We start from the raw sequence: 26,491 nt of genomic DNA, 5'->3' as shown, positions 1-26,491 counted from the left end.
TAATCTAATCTTTTATGGGAAAGGAAGAGAGAAGCAGATATTGGCAAGAGAGCGAACAAGATCAGAGGGTTCATTGCAACTATAATTACTGGAGAGCATATTTGCTGTTATAGGCACTCCTGCTAAGCTGGATATGATCAGGATTTAGTCTTGTCAGGGTAACAGCTAATTATTCCCTTTGAAGTGGACTGCGTATATCTCCTTTTTGTCTTAACCCTCTTAGCAGCAAATGGATACAAACATTTATGCACACTCATCTTTTCACCCGGACTCTCATCATTTCATTGAGGCTTTTTTTCTGCTTACTGTGCCTCTCGGCCTCATCCACATTTGATTTAGTTTTGTACTCTAACCTTCTCTCGAAAGACTTCATCTTTGAAATGATTGCTCTCCCTGACTGCTTAATGTAAATTAACACATCACTGCTCCTCAAACACGTCACACAATGTCTTTTGGTCTGATTCACTTGCCATTTCTGACCTCTTCTCCCCGTCTTTATTGGACTAATTGTAAATGAAATGTACACCACCTTTCTAAAATTTGGGTTTGTAATAAGTGTCTTATAATCATCCCAGTTGCATTTATTTGACCAAAAATACAATGTTACGTTTTTAAATAACAGTTTTCAATGTTTATATATTTTAAAATGTAATTTTAGCAGCCATTATTTCAGTGTCAAATGATCATTCAGATGTCATTCTGATATTTCTAATATTTGTGGTGCTCAAGAACTATTGATTGTTATTATCAATGTTGTTATCTAATATTTTTGTAGATACTGTAATGCATGTTTCAGGGTTTTTTTAATAGAAAGTTCAAAAGAACAACATTTATTTGAGACAGACAAACATGACAGTAAAGACATGTATAATGTTACAAAAGGTTTCTGTTACATGGATCCTCCTTGCTAAATGAAAGTATTAATTGCTTCCAAAAAAAAAAAACTGACCTAACTGACCCCTAACTTTTGAATGGTATTGTGCAATTTTCTTTTTTTCTGGTAACATTTTAGTATAGGGACCAGTCCTCACTATTAACTAGTTGCTTATTAGCATACCAATTATTAACATATTAGCTGTTTATTAGCACTTATAAAAAGCACATCTTCTGCATGACCATATTCTACATCCCTAATCCTACCCAATACCTAAACTTAATAACTACCTTACTAAATATTAATAAGCAGCAAATTAGGAGTTTACTGAAAAAAAGTCTTAGTTAATGGTTTGTTAATAGCAAGAATTGGACCTTAAAATAAAGAGTGACCTCTTTTCCACAAAAACTTCCAAAAAACCTTTATGCTGTCATTAGAATGAAGTAATCACAAGTCTTGCAGACAAAACTGGTTTTCTCAATTTAGTAAATGCAAAAAAAAAAAAAATCCTTACACATATTTCGTTAACGTATCTTTTTATCTCAAATTGTTTGTGTACCCCCCTAGGACCCTTTTTCATTTCATATATGACTTCCTTGAACAGCTTTATGTCTATTCTCAATTACATGAGCTTGTGGCACATAAATTTTAAAAGCGCAGAGAAAGTAAGTGGGAAATGGCCAAAAGGGAAATGTATTCCTTATGACTGTGCAAAAGCAGTTACTATTTTAATCTCCATCATAGTTGTGTTCTCCAGGGACTTTTTGAGAAGGCTCTGTGAAAAGGACATGAGCCAGAAGGTTTGGAAAAGAGTGAGAGAAATGAAAGAGAGGGAGAAGGTTAAAGGGAAGAGAGATACAAGCGAGAGAGGAGATGGAGAGTCTTTTTCTGCTCTATCAGGGTGAAATAATTGGCACTTCATGTGGAAAGACACGGGCTCTCTCTTCACCCTCAGCACTCTCTCCTCTTCGCTCCTTGTATCCGTGCTGTCCATCCATCTCCCTCACAACTGATTAGACCTTGGACCAGATCTCAGTGGAACTCTTTTAGAGTCCTGTCACACAGGAAGCGAAAGTGTGTTTGTGAGTGACTGATGGTAATAGAGACGCATATACGCTCATGTTCAATAAACCCACCAAGATCTTGTCAAATGGTCAGTTTCTTCTAGCATAATGCATTGTGGGTGTTATAAATGTACGTGGATTCTCCCTCATGTGGTGAAATCCACACGTAGAGCTGTGTACCTGGCTAGAATCATGCATGAATGATCCTAACCTGAATAACATTGTACTGTGTTTGTCTTCATCCTTCCTCCCATTGTCCCCTTCCTCTTCCATTTTCCTCTTTGTCACCGCTACCTGCCATCCTTCGTCGGCCCTCATGGTAACCATTCACGTGCAACTCCTTGACCCAGTGAGCAGAGGCGAGCGAACCAAACCAACCTGACCTGACCGAAGCTTGTCCACCTCCTCCTCTGCCTTCTTCACCACCACTTCTTCATCAGCATCTCCTGAAGCCCACAATCCTTTACCCAGTTCCTCCTAGTCAATCCTGTATACTTTTAAGGAAAAACATCATGCAGCTGCCAATATTCACCAGAGCCTCATTCATTCCTTAAAGAAAGTGTCTTCTGAGAGCGATTAATGATGTATTGCAGCCAAACCAAACCTTAAAAATCTCCCAAAATGTTCTTAGTTTTTACTCTGTTCTTCTCTACCCACTCTTCTGTCCTTTATCCCCCCTATTTTTGTCCTCAACACCCACCCCCTCAGGCTCTGAGTCTGAACATCAGCAGAGCCAGAGCAACCGAGTCGCTCCTCGCAAGCACCAGAGCCGCAAGCTTCTCCGGCCACCTGCCCTCTGGATTGCGAAAGTACCCCCAGGAGGGGGCACTGTCCTCCATTACGGCCTCCTCTAACCAGGCCAAAGCGCTTATGGCTAGCCTTTCCGCATCCAGCCTCCCGGCCGAGGCACTCCTCCTGTCATCCACCTTAAGACAAAACCGGTTTCTCAGAGAACAGAACTTAAACTCCTCAAGCCTTCCTCTTCCCATCTCCAACGGCCGCTCCCCTCCCTCTCCGACTTCGCCTACTTCCTCTTCCTTGCCCTCATCTCCTTCTGCTCTCACCTCACTGAGTCTGTCCTCGCTGGCCCTGAAACCCTCCGTCACCAGATGCTTGGAACGGAACAAGACTGAACCTAAGACGGCGACTCCAGACGATAGTGATTAAGGAAGATGTGGCTGGAAATGATCCATATATAGGATGTGGACAGTGCAAGTAGATGAACTGAAATGTGAGTGACCTAAAAGAAAGATTTTTTGGAGGCTTAGCTTCTATAGCGTTGTGTTTCCCTGACTATCCCTACCAAGACGCCTTACGGAGAACAGTGATGTAGGGCACGGAGGCGGATGACTTACCACTTTGCATCATAGTGTCACTTTTCTTCAGTTTGTGAACAGATCCAAATTGTAAACCCTACCTACTCTGCGTTTCTGCCAGTTCCCCACACTAGAGAACCAACAGATGGGCTTGGACACTCACCACCAGCCTGTTTCCAGCTCCACTACATAGCCAGCATCACACCACCCACGGGAGGCCTGGGGAAGGACTCTTTACCCAAACCCTCATTCATTTGCCAAATCTCACATGTTGGAGATCTAGCGGAGTTCGGTAGCTGTCCATCAAGTGTAAAATCAAGACTGTAAGACTATGTAAAACCAAGTAGAGTTGCAATAATCGAAAGTGAGTACTGTAGTAGTTGGTGTTTGTTGAGACGTTTTATTGCTCCTATCTATATCAACGAAAGGAATGTAAAAAGAAAAAATAACAGCAAAACCTTAATGTTGAGGCAGCATCGCTTGTTCTAATGTAGATTTTGGCTATCAGTCGTACTACTAAAGGAAAATAACTGAAATTGGTGCTATGATTAACATTTTGATGATTATACACTCCCTTAAAGGGATAGTTCATCTAAAAATTAATGTTCTGTCATGATCTACTCATTCTTGTATTGTTGCAAATGGCTTGGTTTATTATCTATACAATGGAAGTCACTAGGGTCTAACATTGCTTCGGACCCCACTGACTTTGTGTACAAAAACATTCTTCTAAATATCTTCTGTGTTCTACAGAAGAATGCAATTCATGCAGAAATTTTATTTTCCAAAGGACTATCCCTTTGATATACATACACTGCCTAAGAGTCTATATTTGTTCTCATTTGCACTCAAATAGGTCTTCATACAACCATTTTACATGTTTGCTGTAACTTAGCACAAGTTGTCATGGCAACAGAGGAATTGTGGGAAAGTGGAGGGCTGCCTGCTTTTTGAATCTATTATTATGGGATGGTGTTGTTAGGCTATTGTTTTCTTAAGTTCTTAACAGTCACTGTTTTCCTACATAAGGATATAGGATACTCCCCTGTTCTTGTCATTAAAGAAGCACAAGAATCTAGAGAAAGTACAATGATCTGACAATCATCAAACGTTCGGCACAAGCTGTCTTAACCTTTGGGCCTCCCAGATTGTGAAACCGAATTCCAATTTAAAATGAACAAACAGATGGTTAGGTTCACCATGTAGGGGTTGCACAAGCAAGAAGACCGAGGGTAATTCCACAGCATGTATGCCAGTGGATGTGATCCATCAAGTGAAAGACATCTGTGCGGTAGAGCATTCCAACTCATCCTTTCTCCTAATGAGCCAGTCAAACCCTCCGCGTACTTTTCTATCAAACCACAGACAGTTAGATTCACTATCATTTTTAAAGGGTAATTGTGTGCCAGTTTATGATGGTGATACAAATATGAATGTCACATCCATTCTTTGGTTTCATTGCTGTCCACACAGTCATAATACTGAAACGCAAGAGCATTTTTTTTTTTTTTTTTTTTTTGGTCATTGAGGCTCTGATTATGCCCTCCCATCTTCTTTTCTCATTCTAGTCCTGATGACACACACACACACACAAAGACAGAGATTTTCTTCTCACAAGGGTATTCCTATGTTGTGAATTTTTCAATGCAACAACCTGCAGGTTTCCTCATGAGCCCATATTATATTTAAATGTATAAAGGTGAGTGAGAGTGGAATAGAATGAGATGAATAGAGCAAGAGGGGAGATTTTTCCAGCTTTCTGACAAAACCAATGTGTGAAATTGATTGCTTGTGGTGTGGGGTTTAAAATAATGGCTTAAGCACTAGGTCGACGTCGAGAGTAAATGGCCAGAGGACAGATTAGTGGTGTTACTCCGTGCCTCGCAGCCAAATCAGCCTGTAATTCATGTTTGAAATGTATAATGATTCACGTGGGAGGTGCTGTGAGAGGCAAATAGGTCAAGCTTAGGCTGTTACATGCATGGAAACACCTTAATTTAAGCCATGTTGTTTGAATTTAACATCTGTGAATGAAAGAGAAAACAATTGTATTATTTGTAATTCATGCCTGGATCTGCTAGTTACACAAAAAGTTGAGCAGTGGCTTGCAAATTCCTTAAAATTACTTTTGATTTATACTCCAGATTTTTTACATTCTAGATTTGTCTGGAAAGTTCACAGCAAGCATCAAATTCACAGCTCGGTCTATTTAAGGACCCAGACTGAACTATTATTACAAACTAGCAAATGAGACAAATTTAGCAATCGGTGCTGCAGTGAGCACTCTCAAATGTTCAAAAGGTTACTCTTGTGTCTACAGTTTCACAGAAGCGGGTTTCGTGCTTGAATGGAGATGTAAGAATCTACAGCACTTCCTGTCAGGAAGTACACTTCATCCTCTTAGTAAAGCCAGGGGTAGAAATGTGTGAGCTAAGAAAAGACTTTCTTGACCTCCTCAGAGACTGCGATGGGTACATGTAGGAAGGTGGTGAAATCTCCCTTTTTAAAGTAGAATCTTTCTCTCTCAAAACATGGTAAGATAACAGCTCAGACATGATATATATATAAATACATCTTTAAAGTTAGTCATTTATTTTTCACTCAACATGGTTGGTAAAAAACAAAAAATTTATGATGCGAGATTTGCGTTTGTATATTTTTGGTTTGTTGATTTTATATTAACTGAGATTTATTTGTACATATTTTTGTTTTTGTAATCCTGAGGAAATATATAGCACACTAGAAAATTATTTATTCATAAGAGAAGTGTTTTGTATATTGAGTTGAAAATATTACTCTGTATAAAGTATAGTTGCATCTAACCACAGGCTGATATTTTGTTAATTTTCTGAGTTGTTTTAAGTGTTGGGTGAATTTGAAAACGCCTTTAGAATCATCTTTATTCGCCAAGTGTGCGCAAAACACAAGGAATTTGTTGTGGTTTTTAAGAATCTAGCCAGCCATTCAAAAGAATTGAATTAATGTGATCCGAGTGAAATCGGGTTCATTGCTGATACTTATGAAGCTCTGATCTGTATTGTGACCTGAGAATGTAATTTGTTTGTTTTGAGTGAAATGAACAATGTGGATATAATGGCAAATGTAAATGAACTGTCACTGACGACCTTCTTCTGCCCTCTAGTGGTAGGGAGTAAGTCTGCAATTTTCACTACTGAATAACAGATGTTTAAACTGTCAATGTACAAATGCCTTGGTCAAGGAAACAGTTGCACAAGTGTTTCTGCCACATTATGCTAATGTTGAGTTGCAGGTTAGAGTTTCCCCTGGAAAGACTGCAGGAAATAGGAGGAGCTGGATGCTTCTGCTAGTTATGTCTGGCCAAAAATAACGCAGAGTAATTTGGAGAAAGCACATTCTATGATGGAACGTCTTTATGTAGAATATTTTACCAGAGCTCTTTAGTCCCTTAAGTGACATTTTTTTTCTACATGGATGTGTGGATGTTACAAAATTCTGGCATCAAACAAAAATATTAAAATCCTAGAAAAGAGTAAAAGGGGAAAAAAGTATGAAAAGACTATAGCGTGTAAATAAAACCGTAATTATTAGAGAGTCCTACAAAATTATGTCCAGAAAAAAAGTTTTATTTAAAAGATGGAGTTATAAGGTATATATTAAAAGTTTTAAAAATATTAAAAACAATAATTATAGCAATGCATGTACATTCTAAAAGCAATCGCACGGTGCAGATGATTTTAAAAAACAAAGTTATCTACATGTTTAAAAAAAAAAAAAAAAAAAAAGTCAATGGAGAGAATAGTGAGGTGAAGTGCACTGATATGAGGTTCACAGCTGTAGAGAAAGTAACTTTTTTTCTATGTCTGATTTCTTTGTGGCTCAGGCATGCCCAGTCTTACTGTAACCGGTGGTGATGTGGAAACCAGACTTGAGTGGCGAGCTCTGAGTGTGTTTTACTGAGCAGATTAAACTCCGCTCTGACCATCAGCGCACTAGTAATGGTGCAAGCCCTTTACCCACGCTGTGACCCTCCCATCTCTAGAGTAATATACCAACTGAGAATCACTCTATATACAAATAAGATATATAAACACCTATAGATACAGAAGAAAAAGAAATTAGTTTGTCAGTGTGGATGCCATGATAACTTTGTGAGAAATGTGACTTTTTTTTTTCCTGTGAGAAATCGTTGAGAGCTGAGACCTTTTGTACATACTTGCTGTGGTTGTGTGTCTAATAAAGTACAGCTCTCTTCTATGACAATATTTCTACCGAGTCTTTTTTTGGTTTCTCATAATAAATGAAATGTCTTACTGTAAAATATTTTCAATGTTTTATTAAAATATCTAAGAATTCTTATCAGGGTATTTATTATCAGGCTGTATAAAAGTGCCTTCGTCTTTTTTACAATTTCTTTAGCAATATAAACAGCAAAACATGAAAACTGAAGCTCACTGAATTGTTTACATGTTCAGGAGCCTATGTGATGGTACAGAAATCCTTTTTGTGCCTTATGTACAATTATTTATACATTCTCAATCAGTTACGTGTATCAGAGCATGCAAGTAAGTGTGTGTGATGGTGGGTGTCTGTTAGTGTGACTGTGTGCAGCATCTGTTGATGTGCATGTTTGGCAGTCATTTTCTGTATCACTGTACAGATTGAAAATGTTTTATTATATAAAGAATAAGACCAGGTGTTATGTACAGAGGTGTCCGGTGGGAAGGAGAGAAGTCTCTGTAGGTATCCCTCAGTTGTCTTGTCGTGGATTTGCTCTCCGACCATCACCTCTTCTGTAGGGTGAATTTCTCAAATCTGACACAGACAAATGAAAAATAAAATTCCAATTCTTAAAAAAAAAACTGAGATTATAGAATAGTAGGTGGCTAAGCTCTTGCCAGTTTATACAATAAGGAAAGTGCTTAAGGTATATTTTGACTATTTTGGCTGTATATCTGTAGCACATTTTTACCTGTTATAATGCCCTCGATGGCCCCGTCTGTGACTTGGGGCTTCACCTGTCTTTTCTTCAGCTCTGCAATCAGGTCCATCTGAGGCATTTTGGGCATCATGGGACCCTGATCATTGTAGGAAAAGGTTTTCAGGGGAATAACTTCAGGTGTGCAGTTCTACTCAATGCTTTATTTAATTAAAATAACCAAATAGTTGATATATTAAAAAAATATTTTATGAATAAAATTACAAATACATTTTCGAATTACACTTTTCTAACCTTTTGAGGAGTGCTATCTTTCTTCTTTGGGGAAGGGGTTGCCTGTTCTTCTGCTGCAATCTCTTGTTTCTTCTTCTGTTCATTGTCTTGTTCTGCTTGCTGTGACAATAATAAACCACAGTTATTAATAATCAGTTGGTGAAACAATTGCAGTATCTTTGCTCTTTGTGTAGGGCACAGCTCCTTTAACGTGCCCCTATTATGGATTTTTGAAAATGACCTTTCATGCAGTGTGTAACACAGCTCTAAGTGAATGAAAACATCCTGCAAAGTTTTAAATCTGAAAGTAAACTGTGTATAAAGATATTCTCTCTCAAAAGAAAGATTTTTCAAACGAATCCCAAGCCGTTTCATGTGAGATGGTCCTCACTGCAGAACACAAGATCCAGGGGGTGTGGTTGGATCTAGATTTTACCGTACTTTACCGTACTTACAGCAATTCCTAGAAGCATGTGAACAATCAAATAATAACAGTTTTGTTATTATGTGTATGTGTTGACATGAACATGACATGTTGAAGTTCAATAGCTTTGGATAAATGTTGCTGTATCTCTCACCTTATAAGCTTTGATAAATCTGACGAAGAGTGGGAAGAACATGGAAGGCTGTGTTGTCTTCGGATTCTCTCCGTAGTACTCCACTGCAGACGCGTATGCCTCCTTGTTGGCAAAAGAGAAAAAGTCAGCAAGACTAATTAAGCAGAATTAATGTCAAATAGTTTGTGTGCATTGAGCAAACACTGTGCTCTCACCTGTGCTGTCTTGCCATCTTTAACAAGCGAGTCCAATACGTCACTGTTGGCCTTAACAAACTCTTTCAGTGCCGTGATGTCATCCTGCACCATGAACTCCTTCTTGGTCCCTTCCATCCCTCTCTCCAGAGATCTCACATCCTGGAGCACACTGTCCAAAGACACTGAGAGAGCAAAGGAGTGAGAAATAGAAAAGACTATGTAACCCCGTGTTTTTAGTATGTGCAGTAACTATGGCATGTCTTACCCACAGCAGCCTTGTCTACAAAGCGGAGTTCAGTGTGGAAGGAGACAAGCTCAGGGTATTTCTCCTGCACCATATTCGCAATGAAGTGCAACAAAGTCTGTGTGCGGTCTGTGGACTTTGTGTCCAACAGCTGAAAGACACAAGAGACTGAGACTGAGTGAAGACACTGGGAGATTTTACTGTGGCCATCAAGGACAGATGTTGCAAAGGTAGAGGGTAGAAATAAGGTAAGGCAGATGCGATAGTTGTTTTTATTTTGGGTAAATATCCTCATAAAGAAATGAATCAGATCAATATATTTATACAGCAATTATAATGTGAATATGAATGTATACATGTATGGAAACTGCTTAAAAATGTATGATATAAAATTTGATAGATGACTAGTTTCTTATCAGTCTTTGTAATTAGTAAACAAATGTGAGATATAATGCTTTTTTTTCAAGATTTGAGATCTATTTGAAATGACAAATAACCTGCAAATTGTCACTCTTGATATTTATTTTAATGAATTTTAATCGGGGTTATTATAGTTTAAAACTTTCATTTCTGGAAACAAAATGAACGTAAACAAATAAAATTTAATATACAAACTTATTATATTTCAGCTATTTTATTTCGGCAACTTTTTACATGTTCAATTTTCATTTAGTTTAGCTTGATGTACTGACATAACTGAAAGTAAAACTGAAAAAACAAAACTTTAAAATATATTTAATTTTATTTACACATTAATTGAAAAAGATGTTGTGGAGGGGGGGCAATCTGAAACATTTGAAAAAACTGGAAAACAGAGGTAAAAGTAATTTATAGGAAATTTCAGCTACAGAAGATTAGCATGCAAAGTTTTCATTCACATGCAAAATTTCAATCCCGATTTTTTCAGAACCCATTAGCTTCTTTGTTTCTGCACCAAAGGCCTCTACCTCAAAGGTCTCTCATAACTGATACAAAGAGAGCTTCCCAAAACACACATCTGGGCCTGTAACTTTCTGCTGTTATTTACAAAGTATTCATAACATTTAAGTCCTGCATAAAAACATGAGCCTTAAAGCTACAATCTACAAACTCACTCACCAGGTCAAGGCTCTGCAGACGGAACCCATAGGCTGCTCCTTTTTTACTGCTGTTCATGTAGTTCCCAAAAGCCAGGATGATCTGAAGCAGGAGACTGATAAGTGAGCTGCACTGAAGGAGCCATTCATACGTCTAAGCACAAATGAGGTCTACTCACCTCTAACATCTTCTTCAGCTTTGACGAAGACTTGAGGGACACGGAAGCTGCAATGATCGCATCTATTTGCTACAGAAACAGATTTTGAATAAAACACATGAATTGTACTAGGTACAACAGACAAAGCGTGATGTGAACTGACCGGCTGCAGACGTTTCATGCTCTCTGGGAAGTTGCCCATGAAAGTGAGGGTGTTGATCCGCTGAGCAAGGCGTGGGATTTTACCGAAGCGGCTCATGAATCGGTCCTCCTCGCTCAGGTCCTCTAGTGACCGCCCTTCCTTCTCGTAGTTCTGCAGTAGCTTCATCTCATACTCTGATGGGATAAAACGTTCCAGAAGCTCCAGAAAGTCCAGACTCAGAGACTGCTGATCATATCTGAGAGTGAGACAGAGAGAATAGTTTCCATGCTGGTTCAGGTTGGCTTAAAGCTTTTTTTGCTGCAGTTTGCTATTGTTGAAACACACCTCTCAATGGCTGTGCAGATGTCATTGGGGCTCATGCCTCCCTTGCGGAGGGTGATAGCAAGGTTTTTGGCTTTGTTTGCCTCCAGCAGGGACACCTTACTAGGTGCCTTCTCAGCCACCTTCACCTTGAGCTTAGAGAGATCTGTTGGAGGACCTTGAGCCTTGGTTTTAAACTGCTCTGCAAATACATCCATATTCAGCTCCTGAGACAGAGAGAGTGTAATAGATTAACTGATGATTAACTGACCAATTATTAAATTATTTAAAGAGATAGTTCACCCAAAAATGTAAATTCATTTACTCATCTTCTTTATTGCAAACCTGTATGACATTATTTCTTCTGTGAAACACAAATTAAAATATTTTTGAAACAAATCCTTTCATCCACACAATGAAAGTCAATGGGTTCCAAAGTAATTTTGTACCTCACTGGCTTTCATTCTATACATTCTTCAAAATATTTTATTTTGTGTCCTCCAGAAGTCATACGGGTTAATTTTGGGTGCATTTTAAGGATTTCTTTGCTGTTACCCCTAAGAGTTGCTCATCATTCAGCTCGCTAAACACCGTTCCTGTCACTTGATTGGGCTTCAAAGCCTGCCAGTTCAACAGAGGCATCCTAAACTTTGGTTGAACTGGTTTACGTCCCTTTGGTCCTGTGCGAAACAATGGAAGATACAGTCACTCAGCTCAGGTTGCATGTCTGTGTAAGTATTTCTTAAATTTCTTTAATAGTCCCTTCACCTGTTTCAGCCCCAGGGGCAGGAGGAGCTCCTGGAGGGGGTGGTGGTCCACAGCCAGGTGGGGGCGGGGGTGGTGGTGGACCTCCGCCAGGAGGGGGAGGAGGAGGGGGAGGTGGAATACCTCCACTTCCAGGAGGAGGAGGTGGTGGAGGAGGTGGAGGGGCTGCTGCAGCTCCTGGTGGTGGAGGAGGAGGAGGTGGAGGCGGTGCTGCGGCTGGAGGGGACGGCGCTTGAGATGGATCTGACACAGTCACTGTGAACATTAAACAGACATTATGATAATATCAATGTAGTTAGCTAAAGGTAAACATTTTAAGTTCACTAGAAGCATTAAAGGGGTCATGAACTGAGAAATCAAAATTCCCTTGATCTTTTGATAGAGGTAATTGTGCTTTTAAAACATCCTGTAAGTTCCAGTACTAAAAGAAGCCAATCTACCAAAATGTCAGGTTGTGGAATGTGCCACTTTATGACGTAATAGTGTGGCTGAATACCGCCTCCGCAGAAGAAGATCAACACCTGCTTCTACATCGCTGCCTAAATAACAAGAGAAGCAGACGCAGGTCTACGCAGAAACCAAATGCTAAACTTTATTTGATGAAATTTATTTTTAATGAAGTGCCAGACCACATCAGTAAGAACTTGGTCCTTTGTTCACTTCATTTTACCACAGATTCATTTACAAATAAGGCACAATTCGACGCAGGATTTTCAGAGAGATTAAAACTAAAAAACAATGCTACGCCGAATATATTGAATCCGATGTCGCACCACACAAGTGTAACTGTTTTCATTGTTTACAGATTTATTATTTATTATTATCATTGTTTTCATTTTTAATCTAAATCAGAGCAGCGTTTATTTGTGAAGGATGTAGACTGTCAAACATACGCAAATGTTAGCCAATCACAGCAGTGGGCGTTTACTTCAGAGTCTACAATCCGCCACATCTATTCAAACTGATGAAGAGAGTTAAAAACAGGACAGAAAATAGCTTATTACTTCTAAATTATGATGTAATTTTATCCAGATTTTTACATCAAAACATAGGTGGACCTCAGAGAACAGTAAAAAAAAGAAAGAAAAAAAAAAGGCAGTTCATGACCCCTTTAATTTTAGATGCTAAGCAGAAGGAGAACTCTTGCAGACGTGCTCCTACCTGTTTGAGTGACAATTTTCTCTACGGTGACTGGAATCACTTCGATATCCAAGCTTCCAGAGGCTGAACGCTCCAGTCGGACTAAGCCTTTCTCCTCCAGTTCCTTCAGCTTCGCCTCCAGTTTGGACTCCTTTTCACTCGCCTCTCTGTTTCTTTCTCTGTTTACCTGTGAGGGCTGCGACAGACGTTCCTGCTCTCGTTCTCTCTCTCTCTGAATCTCTCGTTCTCGTTCTCTCTGCTGCAAAGTGCTCACTTGGGCACAGGACTCTCGCAAGCTCTCCTGTTACACACACATGTAAAGGTGTGAGACAATGACTGATTCCCCAATTTTTCTAAGAATGTATGAACTGCATTTGGCATACCATATATAAGCTACCAAAAAAAGAAACTTTACTATGATACATGTTTGGTCTCATTTCTAGTAAAAAATTGCATATTTCACATCTAAATATCTAAAACAAAATACATTTATTTTCATAAGATAAGATCTTGAATTATTTTTAATTAAATTTAAATTAAAAACAAATAATGATAAGATACATTCTCTGACACAAGTACAATTATTTTTCACAATTTGTGCTTCTCAGGTAAACCCATAGTTTTTATAAATTTTTATTAAGTTATTTTTAATGGTTTTAGTAATGTCTTCTTTGTTTCTTTATTTAAAAATCACAGTTAAAACAATCATGGGCCAACCAAATTGCTGTACATAAAATCACCTTAAGGGCATTAAAAGACAAATAAATCGATATACTAATTTGCAAACAATGCTATAAAACATTTGACTCATTAAAAAAAATACATTTAAGCCATAATCGCCTATTCAAATAAAATAAGCTTTAAGCATAGATCGGCTGTTTGCATGGCTACAAGGAGATATTTAATTGTTATAATAACCCTCAGACTCACTCACTACATCTAATCTTATTAATTAACTGTTAATGTTAAATGTTCTAATTAACTGTTCCCTCCTGGTGGAATGACCTCTCCAACTCAATCCAAGCAGCTGAGTCCTTAGCCATCTTCAAGAAACAGCTGAAGACACCTCTCTTCCATCTACACTTGACCCTCTAATGCTAGTACTCTATATCCTATTTCTATTTTATCTACTTGTTTTCTTTTTATTTATTTAAAAAGATGGACCCAGTAACATTTGCCCTCTCCATCCTGTTTCTATTCTGACTTGTTTTCTTTTTTATTAAAAAAACTGACCCTCTAACACTGGCATTCTCTATTCTTTTTCTATTCTTTTGTCCTTGCTACGTGTACTGAATTTGACTGAGACTTGTCACAACGCTTACATTATAGCCCTTTTGTTGGTTTTGATTGCTTCTATTGTCCTTATATAGGGTAGTCGTGGCCTAGTGGATAGATAGTTGGACTTGTAACCCGAAGGTTGTGGGTTCGAGTCTCAGGTCTGGCAGGGATTGTAGGTGGGGAGTGAATAACCAACACTCTGGTTAAATGCAGAGCACAAATTCTGAGTATGGGCCACCATACTTGGCCACACACCACTTCCCTTTTCCTTCCCTTATTTGTAAGTCGTTTTGGATAAAAGCGTCTGCAAAATAACTAAATGTAAATGTAATCTTAAATACTACTAGCAAATAGTATAGATAGTATGCAATGAAAGGAAAATGCAGTGTGGTACCTTAAGCAGTGCTGACTCTTTAGTGGCCTGCATTAGTTGTTGCTCTAGTTCTGCCATTTTTTCCAGTGCTCCATTCTCATACTCCTGCAATCTGGCATTCAGCTACAACACAAGAATATGCACACTGTTATGAGGAACAGAACAGCCTACCTGCAACATGAGGCATGTGCACTATGCAGTAGATGGTTATGTGCAAATATGTTTGTGTCCATGGAGTATAGTTAACCTCTGCATTGGTCTCCTGCAGTTCTGTTAAATGCTCCACTATTTCCCCTTTATTTTCTGCATCCTCCAGCAGAGCTCCAACATCAAACACATTATCCAAGTACGCCTGGATCTGTACTTGCAACTTCTCACTTTCCATCTCTTTTAAGGACTGCGGACACAAAAAGTTTTGTGTTACATTACAAGGAAAACGCACAGCTTTATGAATACATGCTGCATATAAAACATCTCAAATCTAACATCCAATCCTGTGTTAAGTATGTGTAAGACGTATGTTATGCTTTTATAAAGTATTTATCTGTCCTGTACACTAGTCTTACCTCTAAGTACTGGTCAAGACCCAGCTGGGTGAACTCATACTGAAGATGCACACGGAAGTTCATGTTCTCCACTGAGTGAACCACAATGTTTATGAACTGCATGCAAGCCACCTGTGAAGAAAAACATCAAATGTATAAAGTTTAAAATAAATCATATTACACAAAAAAGTGAGCAGGTTAACTGTCGTGTTATTCTGATTCACATCAAAGCTCACCATGAAGTCTATATTGCTGTCGTCATTCATGAAGTACTCCATTAGCTTCTCAAAGCGGTTCTTCTCTCCACTCACCTGTGAGAAATTGGGCCAAATTCAGATTTAAGTGTTGAGCGTGACACTTGTAATATTATGTGCTGCAAAATGTCTAGACTTCTACTAGTGTCTGAAAGGCATTTGAGTAGTATTGGTAGCATAATTTGTGATATTTATGTCACATTAAATACAGTTCTTTTTTTTTTTTTAAAGAAACTAATTTTTCAGGAAGGATACATTAAATTGATTAAAAGTAACAGTAAATATGTTTTATGATGTTACAAAAGATTAATATTTAAAAGAAATGCTGTCTTTTTTATCTTTCTTAGACTGGCTTCCACAAAAAACACTAAGCAGCAAAACTGTTTTCAGCTTTGATAATAATAAGAATAATAATACATGTTTTTTGAGAAACAAGTCAACATATGAGTACACTGGGGAGGTAAAAGATTAAAAAGAGATATTTAAGTTTTTAGATAATACATCTGGGCAGAAGAAAATGTATCCTGACCATCTGCAAAACTTGACCAAACCATTTTATGAGGACATCCCATTTGATAAAAAAAATGCTGGTCATCTTACTTCTTTAAAGTTGTCAAAGGCCGAGATGATGATGTCATGTCCTCCTCTAACCAGACACACTGCAGCTAACAGCTCCAGCACAAGTGCCTTAGTCCTATGGATGGTATATATAAATGTATTACAAACTCACACAATAAACACACAAACCCCTACACCCCACAAAAGAAAACAAAAACACTCACCTGGGGTTTTTGTTGTTGAGGCTGAGTGTAATTTCATTGACACATCTGGGGTGAGTCATGACTAAATTGAACCCAGACTGTTTAAAAAAAAAAAAAAAAGAAAAAAAGCTGAGTCACAAAGTTCTCCCAAAATGACATTTGAGTAGCTGAGCCTAGTGTTTGTATGTGTTCCTCACGCCGACATACCTGATAATTCATGATAGCGCGCAAACACATAATGCAGAGGTGAACGTCATCTCTTTGGGTGGCCAATCGGGCATTGCGCATAGTTTTTCTGCCATGGGTCAAGTTACTTATTCTAATGTGGAAAGGCAGCGAATGAACAAAAGATGAGCACTGAATATACTGAATAAGAACAATATCTAAACATCACGGTTTCTTCATTTTAGTCCTTATACTGAGCAGCGATCCCTGTGTTTTGGGGTGTGCTGTAGTGATGCCTCACCGGACAGTGAATGCACGTGCCGCTCTGGTCATGCCATGTGTGGAAGAATGGTTAACATTTTTGGCTAGATCCTCCACTGATCTCTCTGACAACCTCCTGTTGTCTGATACAGATCCGCCGTTTTCCACAGATTCCACCTCAAACCTAAGAAACACGTCAGCACAGAATCGGAGTTAATTTTTAGCCACTGAGAGATTACACGCTTAAAAATAAACTTTCTTTATAAGCATCTATGGCTCCATGAAGAACCTTTAACATTCGTGGGACCTTTCCATTCTACAAAGGGTTAAAATGTACTTTACACTACACTCACAAAAAAAAAAAGGCTGAAAAATTTTCATAGCAACATCATGGAAGAACCATTTTGGGTTCCCCTAAAACCTTTCAGTGAGCAGTTCTTAAAAGAACCATTTGTTTTCTTAGAGTAAAGAACACTGTAATAATCTAAAGAACATTTTTACACTATAAATATCCTTGTGTAATGGAAAGGTTCTATAAATGTTAAAGAATCTTCATGGAACCATCATTGCCAATAAAGAACCATTATTTTTAAGTGTGCAATAGTTCTTTTAAGAGCTGTTCACTGAAAGGTTCTTTAGGGAACCACAAATATTGCATTATAGCTAAAACCCCTTTTAGAACCTTTGTTTTCAATATGGAAAGAACTGTAGTTACTTCTTGTCAAAAATCTACTGCAGGATTTGCTCATAAAATCTTCTTGGAAAAAGTACTGCATTAGACAACCGTAATGGTGTTGATGGGAAATCTTAGACAGAATAAACATACGGCGCATCACTTTGAGAATATGACAAGTAGTCCACCAGGACATCCAAGCCTTGGTTTTCCTCGTTCAGAAACTCCTGAGCCCACCTATAGAGTACAAAAGGAATATCATCATATGTATCTATGGAAATTTTCCATTATTCAGGTGCAAAATTATCTTTCAGGTTTATTCAAGAGTAGCAGTGAAGACTATCTTTGCACTGCACAAGAAAATAAAGCTGCCACTAACCCAATGTGATTGGTTCTCAGCGAGATCTCCAGCTCTCTCAGGACTTGAGTTGACTCCTGCACACGTTTCTTGAACTGTGGAGAAGGAATCACAGAGATAAGATGACCCACTGACAGACACTCATTCACTTCTCATCAAGACTCTAAACAGAGTTTTCATTTGGGCTTTTTGGGCAGGTGGGTGTCAGCACTGATATGGGTAAAAGAGAAATGAGAATGTATGGAGGTGGTAAGGAAAAGAACACAAAGAGAGTGATGGTACTGACCCTGCGCACCACTCCACCCTGGTCCTGGTAAAAGCTCTTGATTTTAGTCAGATAAGCCGAGGGAGGGTTTTTCACCTGAAATCGCTCCTAATAGACATCAAGAGAAAGAGAAACAATAAATGGACTGGTTTCCAGCTGTGATGACGATATTTAAATGCTTTTTGATGCAATAGAATGACAGAAAGGTTGAATAATAGCATTCAAATGTTTGGGGTTAGTAAGACATTTAAGACAAGTCTCTTATGCCCATAATTACTTATTTGATTAAAATGCAGTAAAAATAGTAATATTGTGAAATATTATTGCAATTTAAAGCTGCAGTCCATAAGTTTTGCCTCTTTGTCGCCATCTCTGTTTGAAAAACTGGAATTGCAGTTTCTTGCGGAATTATCTTGCTTGCGTGGGTTGTGAGTCGGCTCGGCACGGATGAATCTAATGTTTTGAGGTGAATGTGTGTCAGTCAGTCACCGCACTGATGTGGATGTTTACTTCGCAATCACAGATTCTAGCCTACGTCTTGGAATATATGACACAAATCAGAATTTTCACCGTATATTGCCATCTGAACAAGTAAGAAGAAACTGAGGAAAAAAGCATTACCATAATCGCTCTACCAATGGTCATTTAATCTAAAGATTGGTTAGCTCATATCACATCAAATCGTGCAAATTATTATTATTATACTTTATTCTCAAATTATTAATGTTAACAACATCAGAGTATAGTGTGTATTAACATGTAGATTAATCTAATTGTAATGCAATTCAAATTTCATTTTAAGAAATTATTTTAACCCCAAAAGCAAACTATGCTCCCTTCGAACTGGTTTTCTTTAAAATACAAATCTTGTGCAATCCAAGGCTATCTGAAATCAGAAGCATATTTAAAACTGGAATATAATTTAATTTCATTCACACGTGTTTCATAATCACATAATCCTTTCTGGATAACAATCCACCATCAAAATGATACGTTTAATTATTCTAGCTGCTGTAAGAAAAGGCTATAAATGATCCGCCACCTGCAGGATCCTCACATGCGATAGCCTACTAGCGGGACAACTTCTTTATGTTTACAGATACTACTCAAATTAGAAAACATTATTATAAGATAACCGTTGTGAACATTTGAACACTGGCTGGTTATGTACTTGCTCAAATATGGATTTAGGATCATTTTTAACCCAAAAAAAGTTACGGACTGCAGCTTTGTAAATGTAATGTAAATTGTAAATGTAAATTACATTTGAAATGTAATTTAAAAATTACATTCAATCAATAATAATTTTATTCCGGTCCTCACAGACAAATTTTGGCAAAATAAATAAAAATACATAGTTACCGCAAAAGGTGTCGGCAGAAGCCTTGCTTATTATGCCTACCCTTTATACATAATTAACTGAATGGGCGACACTTTCACTAAGTTAAATAACACAAAATAAACAATATTACAAAAAGAAATTCCCAAAATGTACAAACATAATTCAAAACAAACATAAAAATACACACTCCTGCTATTACTTCAATTTTTTAACAATACAACCACAATTTATTAATACTGAGTCATAATTGTTTATCAACTTATTTTTATACATTTTCTTAAATTGGCAAAGTGAATTACATACTTTTAGTTCCTTATCACATTTATTCCATAGATTTACCCCTTTAACAGATAAACACCTACTTTTTGCATTAGTTCTTGCCCTTACTTTTTTGAACATATACAATCCTCTTCAATTATACTGACTTTCTCTTATTTTGAACAGCCTCTCAATACAATTTGGAAGTAAATTATTATAAACTTTGTACATTAACTGTAAAGTATATAAATCAACTAAATCTACAAATTCTAATGCATGCAAATTAATAAACTATTTATTTGTTGGTTTGTAATAATCAACCCTTTTAACAATCCTAATAGCTTTCTTTTGTAAAGAATATACAGAATTTAATTTGAATGTATTAATGTATTACTTTAGAATGTAATTTATTCCAGTAATGCATCGTTACTCCATCACATGAGTATGTCACATGATCCTTCAGAAATCATTCTAATTCAGTATATGTGCTGATTTGATGCTCAAGAAACATTTTTTTATTAGCAATGATGAAAACAGTTGTGCTGTTTAATATTTTTGTGGAAACCAAGATACATTTTTTGATGAATATAAAGTTCAAAAGAACTGCATTTATTTGAAATTTATTTCCTGACTTATTTTCCTGAATAATTTTTTTGATTTATAATTTAATTCAATTTTGCCACATAAAAGCATTCATTTCTTACAAAATAAATAAATAAAACATCTTTATTTTATTTAATAAATAAAACAATTATTGACCCCAAACTTTTAAACTGTACTGTACATCCATCTCAGATACTTATTGATTTTTCATGGGTCGTATTAATACATATTTCCAACTGAAGGTGGTATACAGCCTACATAATGCCCATAAGAAATACATTTTAGTTGTGTGCATTCATTGCTATAACAACCTGTGCTTTCTGCATGCATAGCTACAAAACATGCACCCCACAGTTGTCATGGAGACACAAATATTAACACAGGAAGTGCGTAGACAGTTTCACCAGCTTAAGTGTCTGACCTCATACCGCTGCTCTCGAAGCCTTTTTCTCCTGTTGAGATGTCTGCTCACTATCAACCTTTACATCATCTCCTTTAACCACACACTTGCATCTTTCTTTTTACTGTTATTAAAAGGATCAACAAAAATGTATCCGAACGTAAGAATACACCTCCTTTGCAATATTTACCATTGTGTCTTTTTTGTTTTTCCTTCTTACCGGCTATGCATTTTCTGAAACTGATCACTACAAATGCCTCAAACTGTATTTTAATTATATTGTCATCACATAGAACAAGAAAAACAGGTCAGATCATTAAATTTATAGCATTTATTTCAATAAACACTAGAGAGATCTGTAAAGCTTTAACATTTTCTCCTGATATATGTATGATTGATTGGAGAAATGAATTAAATGCTGTTTTTACTTTTCATCTTTCAGGCGCTTATATAAATTGGTCACAGTTGCTTGAGCCCTGGTTTACTGTCCTCATATAACTTGTATAAGTTTGGTTTTTGTATTTGTGTCACAGTGTAAAGATCTCTTTTATGCGTCTGGCGTGTCTAAATGTAGACTACCAGATAAAGATCTCCTCAAAGGTCACACCTACACTGCAGACATGAAGTACTATGACAATACACAGAAAACTGCTCAAAAATGCAATGCCTTTACGTATTTCAATATGACTAATTCATTATGTATTTCAATATGAGTAATGTCTCACTCTCTACATGAGAAGTAAACTGGAGAAACGATCAAGATACTCTCAGTTCTACTTTGCTGCTATTATTTAAAACACATAATGTTGAAGTTGATCGACTCACCTGATCGCAGACCAGCTCCCATTTCTTCTCACTGTCATACTGACTTAGAAGCTTCATCTTGTCAGGAGGCAGATTCATGGAGCTCTGAGAAGAGAAGTTAGAGATTCATCACGGTAAACAGGTGATCAGGTGAAATCCTCTCTAGAAGAACTGTACAAATATGCTAGCAGACTCATGGATTCAAATCACTGCTGTATCAATGTTAATACACTTAAACATTGCTATTCTTATTGCATATCAAAAAGTATTGGATATCAATAGACAGATTACATCCATAATACTGGATATCAAAAAAGTTTAATTATTGCCGCCAGTGGTATGTAACCCAGACCCAGGCTTAAACTGTTTAAGAAAAAGAAGAGAAGTTTGTCAGTGTTATAATACTAATTGGTTTGTGATGTTTATGGCAACATCCGAATCCTGGAGTATAGCATTGGAAAGTCTGAGTATGGTTTATGAAAGAGACTGGCATTAACGTGTGTATACTGCAGCCGTTCCTCAGTTTCAAATAACATCTGATTTGCTATTTAAATCATGAATTTTTAATATTGATAATCACCATTTATATCTGATGCAAAACGTTGGTGGAACAGACGTAAAGAAGGAAATGTCTAATTACAAAATGTGTTATGATGCAATTATTGTTCCTCCTTTAGCCTACTTCAGATTGTTAAAGGCATAGTTCAGGCAAAAATGAAAATCCTGTCACTGTTTAGGCGACTATTTCGCTTCATTTCATTTTAAAGCTGCATGGCTTTTGTGGAAATGTGAAAACTGTCACAATAAATGTATACTCCTGTTTCTCAGAAGTCGTACAGGTTTGGAATGACATGAGGGTGAGAAAATAATGATGCAATTTACATTTTTGAGTAAATTATTATATTATGTACATATTATTTTTCCCTTAAGTTTATCTAAGATCATATGCTGTGTCAGTCATCAGTCTGACACAATGTGACTTCCTGAAAACATGCACGGGGCTAAGTTGCTACATGTCTTGCAATTAAACACATACAAATTCACCATTGGTTTTATGTTTTGTACTTTCACACCAGATCTGGAATTGCTCCTTTCAACCAAATTAAGAGGGTGTGGTTTGTAAAAATAAAATTAAAAAAGTGTAAAGTAGAAACGCTGTGATCTTGGGTGTTTCCTCCTAAAGCACTGAGACGTTTCCGCTCTGAGCATGGTTATTTTTTAAGGCTGTGTGCATAAAGAGCGAAAGCACATTTAGAAACAAATTGAGCGGTTACTGGAGGAACAGAGAGAGTGGGGTGGGTGGGGTAGGGTTGGGGACTAACTGTGGTCTACTGGTTCAAGAGAGTGAATAAAGTGTAGACTAGATTAGGTTTATATTATATAAAGCACAGTTCAGGGCTTATGGCAATAGCCTGCAATGAGGACATCACTCTGAAGTGTGACTATATGTGATGCATATTTCCATTAGCACACACTAGTGATCTAATCAGGGTAGTAGTTACTTGAATTTATGGGGTCAAGGACAAAAATGTAGGGATTGTCCCAAACTCCTCCATACAGTAATCTGAGCATCGTAAGGATGAGTTTAGTAGGACCAACTCATCACAGCCTGGGACAGTCTTTTTGTGCCCCCCTGTGCATAAACCAATAAGAGTATGTTCAGAAGAATCAAATGGCAATTTGTTACATGGAAGTGCTTTTTTAACTTTGGTAAAATTATAATGTTATTTTGAGAAGTTAAAAACAAGAAACAAAATAAGTCACAATCTTTATTCTGAGATGGAAACAGGCTAATAATGCGTTGCTGAAGTGGAACCAAATGGAAGATAACTGAACTTCCATTAGGAATCAATTAAATGATACAACACATTGCTCAACAAACAGGGTGGCATATCTAGGAGTATAACCAACTGAAAATGTTTTCTTGCAATGAACCGAAAGACAAAACAAAGGTCAGTCGTCACCGAGAATACAGGACCTCTTTTTATCTTATGACTTCTCTTAAGAAGTTGCCTAATTTGTCATCCCGCCACTGTCATTTCCTATACCAAAAGCCCATGTGGAACTAAAGTGGCAGTAATCAAGATTATATTAAGTCAGAAGTGTTTTTCCAAAGGTTACTTCATTTTGCATTTCAGGTGGACAACTGCAATTGCTTTGAAATGTTCATATTGTATTTGATTTTCTGTTTAGATTATCACTGTCTATGCATTCTTCTTTTCTACAGCTAGTATTTATGTTTCCAAAAGGCAAAGACTAATAATCTAATACTATAGTTCCTAACACGGCTGTTGTTTTTTATCAGAACAGGAAGTATCAAGATTAGCTAATTTTGCTGTGTTGATATATAATGTTTACATGTCTGTGTATAAAGAACTCACCAAAACCACACTGAAGCGTTCTTCAAGCTCTTCCTCAGGAGGCATGGGTAGTTTAGCAGGGGCACATTTCTTTTTGGGTGTGGAGGGAGCAGCATTTGACCCTCCTGTTGAGCCTTTGGCCTCTGGCCCATCCACCTGCTCCAACCCGCCGGCTGCGTTACCCATCACAACTTTCCTTAGGAATTCCAGGATACTGAACTCTTTCTGGATCAACCAACGACAATTCCAAAAGTCTGAACTCTGGAGAAACCCAGCGATATCTCTCTGCAATCCACAGGTAAAAATCCACAGAAGTGTTTGAAGTTTTCTAGTCACTCAGATCCAGTGTAGGTGAAAGCACATGGAGTCTTTTAGAACAGGCTGTCAGACAGTATGGATACCTTTCAACCCAAAAACGGTGTCTAGGATGTTGCAAGTGATTGTGGAGAAGCTCTCAATGAGGATGAGAGCAATCAGAAAATTCCTCCAATTTCAAAATGGAGGGTAAAAAGAACTTTCACCTTTGCTTGGTCAAAAAAAGGAAGAAGAAAAGCCTCTATTTATGCTTTCACAATAAAGACAATAGATGTCCTTTAAAAGCTCAGATCTTCAGCCTCTCAGTGTGGCTGAGTGTGTTGATTACCAGCGTAACAGGCCTTTTCTCCAGATGTCTGCCTCTCATGTGAGTGCTTCAGATATTGGAGCATCTTCCTTTATGTCCACCCCCTCGGATTAAGCCTGCAGAAGTTTCTTCCAAAAGAATATACAGATGTTGGCAAATTTACACGAAGGCACCTGTCCGAGCACACTGGTGTGTGTTACAAAAATGAGAGAGAGGCAGTTGTGACAGCAAGAGGAAACCACAGAAAAAAGCAGAAGCATCAGTGCTTCCTGTATACCTCATACTAGAGAGAGAGAGAGAGCACGCTGGGTGTGTCAGTTTAAGTTCTGTTTGTATTTAAAAAAATATGATCTAAAACATTTCACACCACTCATGTGCATATTATGTACTGGATGTTACGACACTGATGCTGTTGATCAGGGCTTGTTGTCACAAGGCTACTCGTTTTCTCATTTTTTCCAATTCTGTCCTAATATCATATTTATTTTTATTTTTTGTAATGGCCTAAGGCATTTATAAGTCTCAGTTAATTTCAACATTTACTAATATGTAATTAAAATAAAAAAATGCCTCTGTTCATATTATTAAATGGACCCGAGCTAACAAGAACAGTTGTTTTCATTAACCAATAAATTGATTGATAAATACTGTAAAAAGTATATTGCAGATTGATAGTTAATGTAAGTTAATGCATTAACTACCGTTAGCTAATGGGACCTTACTGTAAAGTGCTACCTTTGTAATAGTTGTTGGGTAAACAACTGAACACAATAAAACCACACTGGCATTTTTATTTCATTTTTTTTTATATTTTTAATTTTACAGAATATCACATTTGTTTAATATTGTATATTACTGATTTATTGTTTTCTTATTAGTTGTATTTTAATTTATTAAATGTTTATCACTGGTCTAATTTATTATTTACTGTTGTGTTCAAGATTTCAAGATTCAAGAGTTTTATTTGTCACATACACAATTATACAGAGTATAACCAGCAGTGAAATGTAGGTCAGGTCCGCTCCAAGGACAGTGCAATTATATAGAATACAAATATTAAGAAAAAGAAAAGTAGAAAAAAAAGAAAGATAAAATAAAATAAAAGATAAAAAATATAAATGTAAATATAAATGTGCAGGCCAGTATATTGTTGACTTAAATATTAATAAAGAGGAATGTGCAAAAAATTAAATGTGCAAAAAAGTTGTCCAGGTTATGTAAATAGCAGCAATATGAGGTAGAGAAAAATTATGAATAGCTTATTGATATAGTGATATTTACATGGAGTCAAGTGATGTTATGACAGAGTTAGAGTTTAGGAGCCTGATGGCCTGGGGGGAAAAGCTCCCCCAAGGGTCTCAGTTTTTGCCATCAGGCTACGGAAGCGCTTACCAGATGGAAGCAAAGTGAATAGACGGTTACCAGGGTGATTAGAGTCCTTGATGATTTTAACAGCTCTATTTTTGCAGCGTTTGAGGTAGATGTCCTGCAGAGAGGGGAGAGCAGACCCTGAGATGCGCTCAGCTAAGCGCACAACTCTCTGTAGTGCTTTGCAGTCCTGATTGGAGCTGTTTCCATACCACACTGAGATGCACTGAGTCAATACACTTTCTATGGTCCCTGAATAGAAAGTTTTCAGGATTGCTGGTGAGACCCTGAATTTCCTCAGCTGTCGCAGATGATACAGTCTTTGCCTGGCTTTCTTAACCTGTGTTTGGATGTGTGTAGTCCAAGTCAGGTTCTCGAGGTACTTGAAGCTACTCACCCTCTCCACAGGGGTCCCACTGATCATAAGAGGATTGTAGGGCTGCTGCTGTCTCTTCCTAAAGTCCACGATCAGCTCTTTAGTTTTGCTCACATTCAGAGAGAGACAGTTGTCTTGGCACCATGATGTGAGTCTCTCTACCTCGTCCAAGTATGCGGTCTCATCGTTGTTGGAGATGAGGCCCAGAACCACAGTATCATCAGCGAATTTGACAATAGATGTGGAGCTGTGAGAGGACACGCAGTCATGCGTGTAGAGAGAGTAGAGCAGGGGACTCAGGACACAGCCCTGTGGGGCTCCTATGTTCAGAGTGATGGAGTTTGAGGTGAACTGGCCAACTTTCACCACTTGAGGTCTGC

General features: G+C 37.5%; 2 protein-coding genes across 2 annotated transcripts in view; one reads left to right on the top strand and one right to left on the bottom strand.

The window, feature by feature from the left end:
- The window catches only part of LOC306868155 (SRC kinase signaling inhibitor 1-like), a gene marked incomplete at both ends in the record, with an annotated part of 124,123 nt that extends 121,018 nt beyond the window's left edge, over positions 1–3,105 (top strand). The window contains one exon of the mRNA XM_079414205.1: positions 2,647–3,105. Coding sequence (XP_079270331.1) covers positions 2,647–3,105 — 459 coding nt within the window. The remainder of the gene's footprint in view (positions 1–2,646) is intronic.
- Positions 2,453–24,590, bottom strand: LOC306867405 (formin-like protein 1). The gene is made up of 26 exons (XM_079413040.1): positions 23,767–24,590; positions 21,407–21,490; positions 18,000–18,086; positions 17,735–17,808; positions 17,509–17,592; positions 16,723–16,866; positions 16,464–16,575; positions 16,278–16,354; positions 16,096–16,189; positions 15,478–15,552; positions 15,263–15,373; positions 14,944–15,093; positions 14,718–14,819; positions 13,067–13,346; positions 11,909–12,160; positions 11,696–11,820; positions 11,165–11,367; positions 10,841–11,075; positions 10,699–10,767; positions 10,542–10,622; positions 9,465–9,594; positions 9,218–9,381; positions 9,024–9,125; positions 8,467–8,565; positions 8,206–8,311; positions 2,453–8,048 (listed from the first exon to the last, which is right to left on the bottom strand). The coding sequence occupies exons 1-26, from the start codon at positions 23,929–23,931 to the stop codon at positions 7,984–7,986; spliced, it is 3,270 nt and encodes a 1,089-aa protein (XP_079269166.1). The 5' UTR covers positions 23,932–24,590; the 3' UTR covers positions 2,453–7,983.
- Between the last annotated feature and the right edge of the window lie 1,901 nt (positions 24,591–26,491).

Source organism: Barbus barbus (genome assembly GCF_936440315.1).
Source record: "Barbus barbus genome assembly, chromosome: 4".
In the NCBI taxonomy this organism is placed as follows: domain Eukaryota; kingdom Metazoa; phylum Chordata; class Actinopteri; order Cypriniformes; family Cyprinidae; genus Barbus; species Barbus barbus.
This window is presented reverse-complemented; position numbering and strand designations above follow the sequence as displayed.